Below are 17,830 nucleotides of genomic sequence, written 5' to 3' on the forward strand. Positions count from 1 at the left end.
CCAGTTTTAAACCAAAACTCAGAAAAGGTATGTAAACTCATGTTTGAATGTCAATCTTTCTAGCTAGCCAAGAAGTATTTCCAGGGGAGTATTTCCTCCCAACAGCAGTGTAAAAAGCTTAAAATAACCCTTCCCCTTTAAGAAAGTATCACGAAAGAAAAAAAATCCTCCTTCGGAGACAGTAAGTCTAGGCATACTGCCAAGAATGTAATAAGGGTGAAAAAAAACAAAAGGAGATTTCTTCTAACTACCAATTCTCCAAACTGTTTAGAAAGTTAACAAAGGATTCTATAGAACCAGTCAGAACTGGTAGAATCCCACCCCTGTTTATATATCACTTTATATTGCTTTACAGCACTCTAACCCTAACTCTAACCCCAACTCTAACTCTAAATCAAGTATCAAACTTGATTTCATTGAGGGCCACATCAGTGTTGTGTTTGACCTCAGGGGGCCTGAGGGCATGGCCAGCTCAGCATCACTGGCATTAGGGGCACCAGTGGTGGCACAGATGGGGCTGGGAGGATCCACTTTGCTAATAGTTTGTTTTGCTAGCATTCTAACAGCAAAAATGTAGCTCAGGGGACCCACACTCGCCCCCCTTGATTCTGTTTTAGGCTCGGGGCGGCCTCCTACAGCCCTCTGCCAGTGAAAACGGACCTTGAGGGGCTGCATTTGGCCCTCCTGAGCTCCTTTTTCACTGGCAGAGGCACTGCAGGCTGGTCCTTCGCTGTTTCCAGAGTGGCCCCACAGGCCAGATCTAAGCATCCTGTGGGTCAGATCTGGCCCACAGGCCTTGAGTTTAACACCCCTGCACTAACTAGGTTAAAGTGTCAGCATATTACCCCAACAATCTGATCCTCGTTTTTGCTTAGTTTAGTTTACTTTATTGTCATTGCACCTCGTACAACAAAATTCAACATTATCTTCAGTGTACATCATGACCATGAAAATAAACACAAACACACATCCTTCACACTCCACACATTGAACCAAAAAACCCCAACACTACACCAACAATACAGTAGAATTCAAAAGAAACACTGCCCTGGGATAGAAGCTGTTTTTCAGTCTATTTGTGCTTGTTTTTATTGTTCTGTACCATTTGCCAGATGGTAATAGTTCAAAAAAAGGGTTCCAAGGATGAGATGGATCTTTTAGAATGTTTTGAACTTTCTTAAGGCAGCGGGAGTTATAAAGCTCTTCCAAAGAGGGGAGAGGGCAACCAATGATCTTCTGGGCAATGACATTAACCCTCTGGAGTGCTTTCCTATCTGCCTTGCGTTGCAAAAAGAAGTGACTGTCAGGCTGTAGATCACCGCACTCACTTCAGAGAAGCATCATCCCAAGCAGCAGCACACTCACACAGGCACGCATATGCATCCTGCAACTTGTCCAAAGTGGCTGGAAAATATGGTTCTTGGGCACCCCCAAAGATGCTTGGCAGGAAAATATGGGGACAAAACTCCTGCCCCGCATCACCACGACAGCACCTGCTGAATCATTGCAAAGCTGGGCAAGGCGGAGAGAGTCTCCTTCCTCTGACTCTCTTTCGTTGCCTGAGTGGCGGGAAACAGCAGGCAGCGATGTCTGGCTTTGTTGGTGCTGGACACGAGAGAGAGAGAGAGAGAGAGAGAGAGAGAGAGAGAGAGAGAGGAGGAGAAGGAGGGAGGAAGGAGGAAGGAGAGAGAGAGAGAGAGAGAGGCTTAGGAGGTTGGATGGGAGAAATATTCAGACTGAATGGTGAAGACACAGATGCTGATAGAGACAAAGATCCACGAGAGGAGTATGAGAGGCAACCTAAAAAAACGAATAAGAATTGAAGTATTAAAATGAACAAGATATGATGGACAGAAAGGATTTTTTTCTTCTTTTTTCTAATATAATGATGGCCTGATTAAAAACTAGAATAGAGGTAGAATTAAGAACACACACCTTTATATAAAGCAATAAGATGGAAATATTGGAAGTTGAAAGATGATATTATTAGGTATGTTCAGTGGTGCGATTCAATTGGTGTAACAACTGGTTTGGCCTCGTATGTACATGCGTGCTTTGCGCACGTGCACAGCATTTAGAAAAGACTATTTTTAGCTATAATACTTACCTTCTGCTGCAGCCCTGGTGAGTAAACACTGCTCCGCAAATGCAGAGACGTCCATTGTAGGGTATAGAATGGAATCTCCCATATCTGACCATTGTGTCAAGTTGTTCGAATCTCATTCACATAAATATCTCCCTATGATGTTTTGGCAGTTGTAACTTTTTATAAACATATTAATTATAGCCTTACTCCAGGAGGGGTGGAAGGAGAAAGGAAGAAGGAAGGAAGACAGGCAGACAGGCAGGCAGAAAGGGAGGGAGGGAGGAAGGGAAGGAAGGAGAGAGAGTTGGTGAATGAATGAGTACATTTTCAAGAATTCATTCAAGGCATTGGCATTCATTACAGCAACCTTTCAAAGACAATACTTAAAGTAAATATGAATATTTACAAGACTAAGTCTTGTGTTTGAGAAGATCTTTTGTTATGAATAACAAAACATCTTCTCAAACACAAGACTTAGTTAATTCAGGCAATATCTAGACAGAAATCAGAGAATGGCATATTCCAGGTTTTTGCCATGCATATCATGAGGGAAAACCTCCATCACATGTTTCATTATAATATGGTTTATTCTATATTCCTCTAAACTTGTTCTGAAGATTGTTTGCTTTCTAAATACCATTCCTTGCCTTTAGCGCTAATCCTCTCAGCATTCACTGAGCACACACATAGCATATTGTACAGAAACCTACAGTTTAAATAATTAGGTGTTTATTCTCATGTTGGTACAGAAACCGAAGGATGGTTGAGTGCATGACTTTTTATTTCCCTGCTTTTAAATACATACAAATAGTAAAAAGGATGAATATTTAAGACCTTTGTATTTTAACAAGAAAATTGATATCTAGTTGTACCACTATTTGTTTGGATATAAGTTTCTGATACTGTTTTTTGTCTTTTTCTTCTTAAACTCTGTCTTCTCGATAGTGGCAGATCTCATGTATTTTGGGGTTCACCTTTGGGTACTGTACTTGCTAAGGCCTTTATGTGAACATATAATTTTGAGCCTTTTCATGTTGCTGGTCAAACAGAAAAAGGATTCATCTGAACAACTTTCCAGAAGTCTACATTTAACATTTTTATTCAGAAAATATTATCTATCAAAGTCTGTATTTAGTACCAATTGAAGGAAACTTTGTTTGGTACTTCATCAGATATATCTGATGACATTCCAGGCTCCCTAAATAAAACCTGCAAAATAACTGATAATTACAATTTTACAAGATTGCAATGCAAATTAAGTATAATTAATATCCAATTCTTTCTTTTTTAAGACCATGTATATTATATGTTTCTGAAATTAACCAATACTTTTAATGTGCATGAATGCTCTTGAATGGAATTGTTTTAAACTGCATGATTATAAAATTTGGGCAGTTAAACTAAAAAAAATGTTGACACTTATCCAGCACTTTATGTAGCTATCATCCTAAAGCATACAATTTGAGCATTACCTTAATTTACAACATAGTATTATAGAAGTTTATCTAAATAAATTCAAATTGGCTATTCACAAAGATAGTGGAATAGCAGATATTACGGGGTATGTTCCAACAGAATAACGTATCAGTGGCTTTAGGGACCAATTGTGGAGTTCTTGGTGTTCTTGGTTGTTTACTTATAGGTGTTTCATTATCCAATTAGGTAATATCATCAGTTTCATTACTCAACTAGCATTGATGAAGTTACCCAGTTAGGTAATGAAATGTTTGAGGGCAAACAAACAAGAGCTCCAAACTATAAATATGTGCTTTTTGTTTTTATTTGATTAATCTGTATATACCAAATTTTTCGGTGTATAAGACGCACTTCCCCCCCAAAAAAGTGGGCGGAAATGTCTGTGCGTCTTATACATCAAATGTTGCCGAAGCCCCACCCACCTGCTGGCCCCCACCCTTCAGCCTCTGTCTCCCAGCAATTTGCCTCCTTGCAGCAAACAGGAAACAGCCTGGTCAGCTTCAGCACAGCCTGATTTAGCATGAGCAGTTGATTGTCAGTTGGATCTGCCTCCCAGAATACCAACGATCAGCTGTTCCAGTCTGCAGGGATTGCCACCAGCTATCACCGCCTCCCTGCGCCCCATTTTACAGCTTCCATTTACCCTGTTTTCAGCTTCGGGATGTGTGGAGGCCAAAAACGGAGTATGTGGAGGCTGAAAATGGGGTGCACGGAGGCGGTGATAGGCGATGGCGATCCCTGCAGACTGGAACAGCTGATTGTCAGTATTCCGGGAGGCAGGTCTAACCGATAATCAGGCTAAACCAGCTCATGCTAAACCAGGCTGTGCTAAAGCTGACCAGGCTGTTTGCTGCAAGGAGGCAAATTGCTGGGAAGCAGAGGCAGAGGCAGAGTTTTTTTCCCCTTGTTTTCCTTCCCAAAAGGTAGGTGCGTCTTATAGTTTGAAGCAAGGGTGATATTCTACCTGGTAGGACCAGTTCTATAGAACCGGTTGTTACAATTCTGCAGAGTTTGGACAACCAGCAAATCATGCCACTGGCTGGCCCCACCCTGCCCACTCACTCCTTCCCTGGCATGCATGCCATCAAGCTTACCTGCATTTGGTAAGTTGCTATTTTTCCTTTTTTTCCCCAGGTGTTCTGCTGTGCCTGGAGATTTAGATTAGCTAGAAAGCAGGAAATCATTGGATTTCTTGCTTTCTAGCTAATCTAAAAGCAGAGCTTTTAGACTTAGGACTGAAGCTTAGGACTGAAGCTTCTATTTTTCATTGCAGACTCAGGCAGAAGATTGCAGAAAGATAGAAGTGAGTGAATCTGTGATTCTGTGAGCAACTCAATCTGCCTGCCTGCTTTGTCTGATTTTGGGTAAAAGTTGCTCTTTTTTTAAATAAAAAAATCAATATTTACATAAATATTTATAATATTTGCATACAAGCCACACCCAGCCAGTCACATGACCACCTAGCCATGCCCAGTCAGCAAACCATGCCCAGCCAGTCACATGACCACCAAGCCACACCCACAGAACCGGTTGAAGAAATTTGAATTCCATATTTTTGCAAATTCTATTCCTATTATTTTACTATTAAAGATGAGTTCTGTTAATCTTAAACCATTACAAATGAACAGATAAATGTACATGCTTAACTCCAGTGAAATCAATGTTGAATTGAATTTTTACATGTTTAAGTTTTAGACAGATTCAATACACATATCGCCCTATAAGTGTCCAACAGAAATAAATGAATTTAATTTAATCTCATTGGCTAATTTAATTATGTATAGCATTTATTTTATGCTGACATACTAATACATTTTAATGTAAGTAACAAAAAAAACATAAAAACTGATAGTGTTTGTAATTTCATTCCACTGAGAAATGTTCTGAAAATGCTGACTTGAAAACAGGCATTTCACTTTAAAATATTAGTAATTATTTAGGATCTTAATAAGTACTGTATATATTCTAGTCCTAACAATTGAAGAAATACCAAAATTACTGTTTTAAATAGAAAAAAATTCCTTACTCTCTCACAATGTAAATATTATACACAGAGAGAATTATACATCTTTACACATTTAGACAAATATTGTTTGATAAAAGAAACTAAATGAAATAATTTTTAAAATACATTTACTACTCACATACTGTTGAAGAGCTCTCTGTAAGTTTCATCACCTTTTCCTTCTGACATCAAGCTATCCAATTTGTCAATCAGTTTTGCTTCCACCTGTAATTTACACATAAAAACATTTGGAGGTTTTAAACCAAACTCAAGATAAAATCTACAGAGGGACAAGTATTTTCTAGAAGTATGTTCCCTTCATAATGGTTAGATTAAGAGTTTAAAAAGCTAAGGGAATACATTACTACATTATTTTGTCTCCTTGTATAATTGAAATAATTTCATAGTAATAATCATATAAAATGTTAGCATTTCCAATTCTTGAGACAGCTATTCATGTAGGCAAACAAATAAATAAAAACAGACTACCTAAGCCCTCTGCTTGGAATCCTCTCCACGTCTACTAATAAAAAGACACATTGTATTTGCCTCAGCATAAAAACTTTTTCAATCGCTTCGGTCGTTCTTTCTCATTATAATAACCTGTATTTCTTTCTACGCTATTTAACAGTCTGATACTATAATCTAACCCTATTCTCCAAAAAAGCTTGGTGAGAATAACAGAATAGAATAACAGAGTTGAAGGAAAGTTGGAGGTCTTCTAGTCCAACCCTGTTCGCTGCTTAATCTCTTCTGTCTTCACTTTTAACTTTACTTTGAGTCTTTTAGGGTGTTCTCTCCAAAAATAGTAAGTAGGAATTATCTCACCAAACCGACCCACTTCCTCTCCAGCTTTCTTCTGTTCTGGCGCTGTCCCAGCTTCAGCAGCTTTGATGGCTGCCTCTCCACCACCGGAAAAAAGAGCTTCTCCTGGATCTACCAGGGACTTTGCAGTGTCCCTGGGATTGACAGGTTGTGCCCTTCTCTATAACTATCTCTATGGGACTGTTTAGGTCCAAAAGGACCGTCCAGCAGAGAAGTTATTGACGGTGATCTTGGAGCTTCAAGATCATGCGTTGTGCCACCGCCATGCCAGCTCCGCCCCCCAAATGTTTGGGTTTTTTTTATTAAACAATATACAGAGTGAAATGGGATAGATGTGAAAAAAAGGGAAATTATGATAAGATTATTAACACAAGTTTAATGAATTTATAGACTACAGCTGAATTGAAATATGAGGATTGTTGTAAAGAGAATAATATCAGTCTTTATGATGAATTGAATAGATTAATTTTTCTTTTTGAAATTATAATTATTTTATAATTAATGGGGAAACTTGCAGAATCTGACTTGAAAGGTATATATGCAATGCAGTTGATAGAAGATTATTGTTATTAATTTCTTAGTTAAATAAATATTGGGATTTAAAGGGGATTAATTAAATGATATATAAACTATAGGGGCGGCACACTCTAATTGGTAATTGTGGGGGAAACTTTTTTGAAATGTTTGAATTAAAATAGACATTTTGGAATGATGAAATAAGAATATGCGATGAAATTGCAAACTTGATAGATAAAAGCATAAAGTATAATGAATATAAAGATATGAGAGTTATTTAAAGTTTAAGAAAATAGGTTAAGTAATGAATTGAAAAAATATATAAAATAAGCTGGAGGAAAGTATCTGACAAAAATAATAGAAAATATGTAAAGTAATGGTAAGATATGAAATTGGATGTGAAAGATAGTATGAAATTAAAGTCATGTTTGTATGGAAATGTGATAACCTGGAACCATGCTGTTCACTAAAATAAGAAGTTTTTCACATGTGGAAAACTGAAATAAATTTTTATTAAAAAAAAGAAAAGAAATAAAATTGCAGCCCAGAAGACCCTTTAGTGAGGTAAATTTGGGCCTCCATTGTGGTCGTGAGGCAAGGACTATAAAAGAAATATAATTTCTGCCAGAAAGACACTTTAGCCAGATAAATTTGGGCCTCCATTGCGGTCGTAAGTCGAGGACCATCTGTACTGAAGTCTAATTTTCTAACCAACAGGCCAAATCAGAGATACAATCGGGGAAGAGGAGATTTTGCTTTCAATGGCAGTCATAAGTTTGAGGACGCCCTCTATTCAGTCTGAATGCCATATTGGCATCCTGTTGGATGGCTGCCCACTCCTACCTTCTCTGCTCTCTCAAAATCTTAACAATGACTCTTTGAATAAAATGTATATTGTCTATCTTTAGAGTTCATTTCTCTCCAAACATCTCTAATCCTAAGTTTCTCCACCATCTTAAAAAAGGATTTTGGAAGTGTCTTTCTACTCTTTTTATTAAGTTTCTGTGTTTTATAGTCCAATTTTGTGTCTACTACAACATTAAAATCTTCCAACATGCAAATATTATCAATTCCAATTCTACTATCTTCTCATGCAACTTTTTGTAAAATTCTTGTTTTTCATTTGGTGCATAAAGTGCTACAAGAAGCATTTTAAAATTATTGTCCATTATTTCCACCATCAAGATTCTTCTTTCTTAGCGGCGGTCTGTAATGGCCGCCACAAAGAAGACGGCAGCTGGGTAAGACTGTGCAGGAGGAAGAGGGAGAAAGTTTGTGAAGAGAAAGTTTTTCTTGGCTGACCCAGGACTATAAGACGTACCTAACATCCTGAAAGCTATGACTTTTTGAAGGATATTCTGTTTCCAGAGGAGAATTTTAAGTGGCAAATTTGAGGTGCTGAAAGGAAAGTTTACTCTCCTTCCCTATGGAATCAAAAATTTGGCTTCTTGTGATAAGTGGGAAGGAGAGGACAAAAAAAATATTGAGATTTTGTTGGAGGAGATGCCTTGAAGATTTTGAGACTAGAAATTAATTGCAACAAGGCTTTAAAATACAGATTGGGCTTTTCTTTTCTTTTTATTGATATTACCCCAGGAAGAGAAAGTGAGAACTTTGTGCTTTGCTTGGACTGATTGATGACTTTGGGACTGTTCTAACTTTTGAAACATCTTGGTTGTTTTAAGAAGAAGGAAAAAAAAGAAAAGATTTACAATGGCTTTACTTGTTGATGAACTTAGAAAGGAATATGAAAAAATAAAGAAAGAAGGCAAGGATGCTGTGAAAGAAGCCTTTCTCTTTTTAGAAATGGCGCTTGCTATTTACCAGCAAACACAACAACAGATGGAGAAAAGAAGAAGAAGAAGAAGAAGAAGAAGAAGATGCCATCTTTAATGAATCCAAAAATTTAATTAAGAAAGAAAGGAGAAAGAGAGGAAGGAAAATGAAGGACTTAAGACTTAAAAAGCACCCAAGAAAGAGAAAAATAAGATGCAAAATCAACACAATGTTGGAAAGCAAAAAAAAAAGGAATACAACAGAGAGGGGAAGCTAGCAAGGCAGAGGTTGGGGGGGTAAAAAGGTCAGGTGGGAAAAGAAAGGAAGGGAAAAGAAAGGAAGGGAAAAGGGGAAAAGCCACAAAGGTATGAAACAAGATGGGAAAAAAGGAATTTTTAGGGACAAAGGGTAATGTATATTTTTTAAAAAAAGAAGATTCTGCAAGGTACATAAGATGGTATTGTAGTATTTGTATTAGAAATAGAAAACTAGAATGTTATAAGAATTAATAAAAGATTAAAATATTGAAATGTTTAGTAATGATAGACTTTAAAATTTAATAAAATATTAAAGGGAATGTTTAGAATATTAAGTTTAATTAAAGAGTTTAATTGACTATTGTGTTGATGTTATTATAAATTTATTACTGTAGCATTTGTTTTTGAAATAGATAATTGGAATGTCACAAGATTCAATATTTAGATTTATTATTTAATTATGTATTTAACCATTTTGGATTTATTATTATTTTTCTTTTTAAAAGTTAGTAGGTAGAATGTACTAAGCAGAATCAGATTGGGTACTAGGCATTATTTTAAATGTTAATTTAGGGGGACGATAGAAAGGCATCATACTCTGATTAGTGATTCCAGGAGAAATTCTTTTTTTTTCACTATAGGGAATGAGATAAATGGATAATTCGGGAATGGACAAAAGATACAAGTACAATGACTTAAATTAAAATGAATTAAATAAAATAGAATTAAGAAGAGTGAAAAGCGGAGAAGCTATATAGAAGATATAGAATAGTAAATAAGATAGGTAATGGTATATAAGATGAGCATGAATTTAATTGAAGTCCATATAGAGAGAGGTAATCTGGGGCCAAGTTACTTTCTTAAAAGAAGTTTTATGTTTTTGTGTTTTGTGTGTTTATGTCTGTGTGAGAATTAATAAAACCTTGGAGGAATGTTGGATGAGAATAACGGTAATCAAGTCAGAGAGAAATGAAGATGATAACTATAAATTGGATAAATATAGGAAAAAATAATAATAATGAAATTGAATAAGAGTAAAGAGAAATAATGAGAAATTTGCTAAGAGATATTTATATGTTCATATGGAAATGGTGTAAATTAGAATTATGTTGTATAAAATAATGTTTTATTTGACTTGTAAAATTTATAATGGAAAGAGGTTTTATGTATTCAATGGTTAATGATGGTTTGTTTGTCTTTAAAATTAATAAAATTTGTTTCAAAAAAAAAAAGATTCTTCTTTCTTCATCTGTATAGATTAATTTAGCCTTAATTGTATTCTTTATGTATAGTACCACTCCTCTTTTATTTTGTTGAGCCAATGAGGCATATAAATCACCAATTCTTGGATACTTCAGCATTTGGATATGTTGTTTATCTTGGTCGAGAATTGACACGATCTGGATGTCACCGGAAATAATTTCTAATATACAAGAAATTAATATTGAAGCAGTACTTGGGCGGACCACAACCCAATATGGGTCAAATGACAAGGACAAAGGAAAAGATCAAGCTGGACTTTAAATAATGTAATTTTGAAAGAAAAAGAATTCTTACAGAAAATGGAAGAAGAATTGGTGTTCTTCTTTAAAGAGAATCAAAAGGAGGAAACTTCAATGCAGAACTTATGGGACACCATGAAGGCCTATACTAGAGGTTTGATTATAGATTATACAAGAAGAAGAAATGTTAAGAAAAGACAGAATCAACAGATATGAGAGGGTGAATACTGGAAACTTGAGAAAGAATTGCAAAAATGATCATCAAAAAACAAATGGAGGTCATTAAGCACAAAATAGAGTTGACAGAAAAAGAAGAATTAGCTCAAAAAATTAGAAGTGCCAAACAAAATTTCTTTGAAAATGCAAATAAACCTGGTAGATGGTTGGCATACAAATTGAAAAGAGAGAGAGAAGCGAAAAAGATAATACAGCTGATTGATGATCAAGGTGTGAGTCACAATGGAAATGAGGGAAAGAAAGAGATAATACAGAAGTATTATGAGACATTGTATAAGCAAGAGAATATTGAAGAAGATAAAGTTAAACAATATTTACAAGAAGCAGAGTACCTTCAAATACCTGAAGATATTAAGATAATGCTAGAAGGGAAAATAACAATGATGGAACTGACAGAAGCATTACATAGACAAAATATTGGGAAGGCTCCGGGCCCGGATGGTCTCTCAGCAGAATTTTATAAGACCTTACAGAAACTTTTGAGTAATATAATGCTTGAAGTGATGAATGAAGTTTTATTGAAAGCTAAAATACCTGACTCATGGACAGAAGCATATATTACTTTGATACCAAAAGAGGACATTGATTTACAACAGATTAAAAATTATAGACCAATTTCCCTGTTAAATGCAGATTATAAAATTTTTGCTTCAATAATGGCAGAAAGATTTAAATGATACCTGAATAACTTTATACACGTTGATCAAAATGGATTTCTACCTAAGAGACAGATTAAAGACAACATCAGAATAATTTTGGACACTCTGTAATATTATGAAACTCACTCAGAGAAGCAAATGGCATTGGTATTCTTAGATGCGCAAAAAGCTTTTGATAATGTAAACTGGCAGTTTATGATACTACAAATGAGTCAGATGGGCTTTGGAGAAAGATTTATAAAAACAGTTGAGGCAATATATCAAAAACAATCTGCTAAAGTGATGATTAATGGAGATTTGAAAAAAAATATTAATATTGAAAAAGGAACTAGACAAGGATATCCTTTATTGCCATTACTGTTTGTACTGACTTTGGAGGTATTAAATAGAAATATTAGAGACAATAGGGAAATAAAGGGAATGAAAATAAAAAAGGAGGAATACAAGCTACAAGCCTTTGCGGATGACTTGGTTTTTATATTGGAGGAACCCTTGAAATCAATGCCTAAATTGTTGAAGAATATGGACAGGTGGCAGGATTGAAAATAAATAAGAATAAAACCAAGATATTAGTTAAGAATATGACAGGAAAACAAAAGGCTGTTTTGATAGAAGGACTGAACATTCAGATTATAAACAAAGTAAAATACCTAGAAATATATTTAACTGCAAGATGTGGAACTTTGAAAGAAGACAATTATGTTAAACTTAAAAAAACAGATTGCAATAGATCTAAAAAACTGACAGAATCTACAATTATCTTTGATAGGGAGAATATCTACAATTAAGATGAATATATTACCAAGGATACTATATCTGTTCCAGACTATTCCAATTAAATTAGGGAAAGAATTTATGGATTTAAATAAAATAATGTTGAAATACATATGGCAGGGGAAGAAGGCAAGAATTAAACTTAAGTTGTTACAAGATGCTAGAATAAGAGGAGGATTTGGCTTACCTAATTGGGAATTATATTGTCAGGCGGTGGCATTGATATGGGTCAAAGAATGGGTTTTGTTAAGGAATGTTAGATTATTCACATTAGAAGGTCATGATCTATTACTGGGATGGCATGCTTTTTTATGGTATAAGGAAAGTAAAACTCATGGTTATTTCAAGAGACATTATATACGAGATTCTTTATTGTTGATATGGGAAAAAATAAGAAAACAACATTATATGAAAATTCCAGTCTGGTTGTCAACTACAGAAGCATTTGCATACCCAGTTGTTTATAGAATGGAACACACGGTTAGATATGGTGAAATTGTAAATGAAAAGGGTGAACTCAAATCTAAACAAGAACTAGAGGAGCAAGAAATTAAGATGAATTGGTATACCTATATGCAAATACATTCTAGGCATGACAAAGACTATAAAACACAGGGATTTTATAATGAACTTACAGAACTGGTTGAAATTTTAACAGGTACTGATGAGAAAATGATTTAAAAATTTTATGGTTACTTACTTGGAATTAAATTGGAAGAAGAACAAGTTAAAGAAACAATGATTGCCTGAGGGAGGAATTTTGGACATGGGATAGATTTAGATAAATGGCAAAAACTATAGTCTCGAAATTAAAAATTGACAATGTTGGTAGCATATAAAGAGAATTTGTATAAGATGTTTTACAGGTGGCATTTACCCCCAGCAAGGATGTTCAAGAACAAATCAGAGAGATGTTGGAAGTGTCATCAGATACCTGGATCATATTATCATATGTGGTGGACATGTGTGGAAGCTAAGAGACACTAGACTAAGATTCATACATGGCTTGAAAAAATGATAAAACAGCATATAGACTTGAAACCAGAGATATTTTTATTGGGTATCTTGCCTGAAGGATACAGTAAAGAATTGACGTATTTGATTATAAATGTGTTAACAGCAGCTAGAATTGTATTTGCTAGAAATTGGAAGAGCAAAAAAAATCCAATAGAGGAAGAGGTGATTAAGAAAATGATGGAATGTGCAGAAATGAGTAAATTGACATTAGCAATCAGAGAGCAAGAAGATAAAGAATATTATAAAATTTGGGATTTATTTTATCAATGGCTAGATAAGAAAATAGAGAAGTAAACTATGTTATGGAAAGGAACAGTATAATCTGTAAGATAATATGATGTAATTATGTTATATAATTGAATATAAGGAAATGAATTGTATGATTCCAGGTTTGTTAAAATAGAGATTTGCTCGATAAGAAATATATACATTTTTAGTTGGGTCTGACGACAATACAATAATAACACAATATAACATAATATAATATGTATATTTGACTTATGTAATATGAATGTATGTTTGGAAGGGAAGACGGTTGATATTGTGACGTTGCACGAAAGAAATGTACCAACCGGCACACTGTATTTTGGAAGATGGTTTTATGTTTTATGTTTGTGTTTGTTAGTGTTTGTCTTCTAAAAAAGATAAAAAACTTTATTAAAAAAAATCTTAACAATGAAAGGAAATTTTCCACCCAATGCTCCTGTCTGTTTCTCTTCCCCGACCTCTGAGCATGTACCGAGTTCTCTAATACTATTGGATAGATGGCTGGCCTTGATCAGATGGGATTAATTCTATTAATGCCATATGCTTCTGATGGCCACTTGGCAGATCCCAAATTGATCCAATTCAGCCTTTCCCTACAGGTTAGTCCTCCGTTTATGACCACAAATTGAGACCAAGCTTTATGTTGTTAAGTGAACAATTTGCAAAGCGAATTTGTCCCATTTTCCGACTTCTCTCGCCACGTTTGTGAAGGATGTTAAATCAGTCATGCAGTTATTATGTGAATCGGGCTTCCCCGAAAGAGCTGATAGATGGTTCCCATCTTCAAAAAAGAAAAAAAACAGACCCAGGAAACTACAGACCAACCAGTCTAACATCAATAGCTGGTAAAAATCTGGAAAAGATAATAAAAAACAGACCTGCCAACATCTAGAACGAAGTAAAGTAATAACTAGCAGTCAGCATGGGTTTGTTAAAAACAGATCATGCCAAACCAAACTTATTTCATTCTTTGACATAGTGAGTAAACTAATAGACCAGCAAAATACTGTGCACATAATATACTTAGACTTCAGCAAGGCATTTGACAAAGTACACCACAACCTACTTCTTGGTATGGTAAAAAAAAGTGGGATAGATAGCATCACCACCAGATGGGTTATATATGGAGGGAAATAAGGAGTGGGGTGCCACAAGGTTTCATCTTAGGCCCAGTACTCTTCAATATCTTCATAAACAACTTAGATGAGGGAATAGTAGGGAAACTTGCCAAATTTGCAGATGATACTAAGCTGGCAAGAATAGCTAACACTCTAGAAATGTGATGGTGAACCTATGGCATGTGTGCTGGAAGTGGCATGCACAGCAATCTCCGCTGGCACGTGAGCCGTCGTCCCAGAGCAGGTCCACTCCACAGGTGAGCGTGCTGCCCGCCAGCTGATCGTCGAGTACCTGCTGCACATGTGCAGGGGGTGGGACATGCACAGGAGATGTGTGTACATGCACAGAAATGTACAGTGCACATGGGGGGTCACCTGTGCATGCGCAGAGACATGCATTGCATGTGTGGGGGTCGCACATGCATGCGCAGAGATGCACAGTGTATGGGGGTCACATAAGCATGCACAGAGATGTGTGGCATGCACACATGGGTCATGCGCAGGGGGCATGCCCCCCCTGTATGCATTGCCTTATGGGTGAAAAGGTTCGCCATCCCTAGAAGATAGGCTCAAGATCCAGATGGATCTTGACAGTCTTGAACACTATGCCCTATCGAACAAAATGAAATTCAATGTAGATAAAAGTAAAGTCTTACACTTAGGCAAGAAAAATCAAAAGTACACATACAGACTGCGTGAAACCATGCTTAATAGCAATAACTGCGAGAGGGATCTTGGAGTCTTAGTGGACAACCAGCTAAATAGGAGCCAGCCGTGTGCAGCCGCCGCCAAAAAAGCCAATGCAATCCTAAATTGCATTAACAGAGGGATATAATCAAGATCAAGTGAGGTACTAATACCACTCTAAAAAGCCTTAGTAAGACCACACCTAGAGTTTTGGTCACCACACTATAAAAAAGATGTGACTCTAGAAAAAGTGCAGAGAGGAGCAACCGGGATGATTAGGGCACTGGAGACTAAAACGTATGAAGAACAGTTACAGGAACTGGGCTTGGCTAGTCTAGTAAAGAGAAGGACCAGGGGAGACATGATAGCAGTGTTCCAATATTTGAGGGGCTGCCACAGAGAGGAGGGGATCAAGCTATTTTCTTTTTTCTTTTTCCCATAATTTTTTTATTTTTTCTTGTTTTTTACAAACATACCATTGTGTGAACAGTGTGGCACCGGAGTGTCTTACATTTTAAAACAAATATGACAATATTATTCAAATTTAATACAGTTGACAATCTTATAAAATTTAATATTAATACATATATTTTATTAAATTGTAATCTTTCATTCTTTGATTATTCACCATTCAGTACCTTATTTTTGTGTCAATCTCCATATTCTAAGTATTTCTCTTCTTACTAAGAATAAAATATTACTAATCATATTTGTAGTGGTAATAGATTTATAGTATTCTAATAATAATTCACCAATTTATATTGAATTATGATCTTCCATTATTTATCCCCTTTCTGATTTTTAGTTATGCTACCATTATATTTTAAAAAATCACCTTTCTAATCACATTTTGCAACTTATTTAATACAAATAAAATAATATTCATCATAGTTACGTTTAACAGGCTATATAATTCTAATAATAGTACAGTTGTTTTTATTAATTATAATCTTTCATTATTATCTTATTCAAAATTTCAATGTTATTTTTATATCAATCAAATTCTATGTATCATTCCTTTTCTTACAAATAGAATGTTAATATTCATATTTATTACATTCAACAATCTTATAGTTTAACTAATAATACACATATTTGTTAAATAGTATTCAATTGATTATTCCATATAACATATTCAAAATTACCTTCATTAAAATTCTAAATTCCCTTGTTATTAATTCACTTTATAATGTAAAAATATCTATTCCATTAATGCCCCTTTCTCTAACTTGTATTCCTTTATTATTCATCCTCTCTCATTCGCATTAAAGCTTTAATTATTCATTTCTTAGCTTGTCTCCCGTATTCCAATCTTGGATTTTTATCTCTATCTCCTACCACTTCTTGGCCCATCCTCTTATACACCTCTTCCTTCTCTACCCAGTTCCACTGCCTCATTTTCAAGTTCTCTTCTCTTACCCTTGTCTCTCTCCCAAAGAAAACTCCCTGCAGTTCCAATTCCCACTTAACTTCACTTAAAATACTCTCCCCTTAATTTATATCATCAATCATCATCATTTTTATCTCCTTGTAATTTCTTTTTTGTTTGCTTTTTTATCTGTTCTATTTTTCCAGCTGCTCTTTCAGTTAACTCCTCCTCCTCCTGACATCCTGTTTTCTCTTTGTCATTTGTGTCTTGACTTCTGGCACTACATCTATGCTCTGTATTTTATTCAGAATCTCCTCACATCTTCTTGTCAAAGTGTCCTTCATATCCTGGATTTCGGACTCAATTTCTTCCCAAATTCCATGCATCTTTATTTCTGATTATTTTATTTCTTTTTGTCCAATAATCCAACAATCTTTTATTCAAACCAAAATCACTTCTCAAATAAAGAATTCAATGTCCAATGTCCAGGAGTCTTTGTATCCCCAGGTTAATCAGTCTGTTCTTCTAGATAATCCAAAAGTGGAACCTTCATAGATCCTCCTATCAATTCAATCTATATCGAAACTTTCAAGGGTCAGACTTCTGGTGGTGATGTCGCAGCGGTGAGGAGCAAGGAGAGTGATCTCCACTCCCTTGGGTCCAATTTTTGCATGCTCGGGAGCTCTTCGGCATCATGGATCATGGAGAGAAGCATGAATTAGAGGGGAAACCTTAAGGGTAGTAAAGAGGAAAGCAACCTTCCACTACAACGAGAGGAAACCCCTTGAAACCAGTATGCAAGAAACCTGGCATCTATGGCGGGTCCAAAGCCATGACAACCAGCTGCAATCGGGAAGCAGGAAAGTGGAAATCAGTATGAGACATTGGAAAAGAAACGCTGGATTTGGACAATTTGATGAGGTGAGAGAAGAGAGTTCTGAGAAAGGTGTCTAGCAGAGGGAGTTTCTGGGGGAAGTGGACTGTGGCGGGGAATTGGCAGTGACTGCGGAGTGGAGAAAACTAATAAAGGCGAGTAGTTTTACAATCGGAAGGAGGGGAGGCTTGGAAGAACCAAACGTATAAATTTAAATCTCCTAAAAAACTTTTTGGAACTTTTTTGCATATTGAACTGATTTCAAGAAGCAAAGAGGTATTAGAGACAGTAGCTGGGAGTTCTTCGGTGTAGACGAATGGAGAAGAGAAACCATCTCGAAGGAGGGCAGTGACTATGCAAACTGAGAGAATTAGAGACTAAACAG

General features: G+C 35.7%; 1 protein-coding gene across 4 annotated transcripts in view; it reads right to left on the bottom strand.

Moving 5' to 3' along the window:
- DOCK4 (dedicator of cytokinesis 4) overlaps window positions 1–17,830 on the bottom strand; it is a 368,535-nt gene that overhangs the window by 75,861 nt on the left and 274,844 nt on the right. For all 4 annotated transcript variants that reach the window (XM_087969279.1, XM_087969278.1, XM_087969280.1 and 1 more), the window contains one exon: window positions 5,707–5,792. In XM_087969279.1, the coding sequence (XP_087825405.1) occupies window positions 5,707–5,792 (86 nt within the window). The remainder of the gene's footprint in view (window positions 1–5,706; window positions 5,793–17,830) is intronic.

The sequence above is a fragment of the Notechis scutatus genome, chromosome 6 (assembly GCF_049901735.1).
Source record: "Notechis scutatus isolate UNSWTSFEM ecotype Mainland chromosome 6, rNotScu1.2, whole genome shotgun sequence".
In the NCBI taxonomy this organism is placed as follows: domain Eukaryota; kingdom Metazoa; phylum Chordata; class Lepidosauria; order Squamata; family Elapidae; genus Notechis; species Notechis scutatus.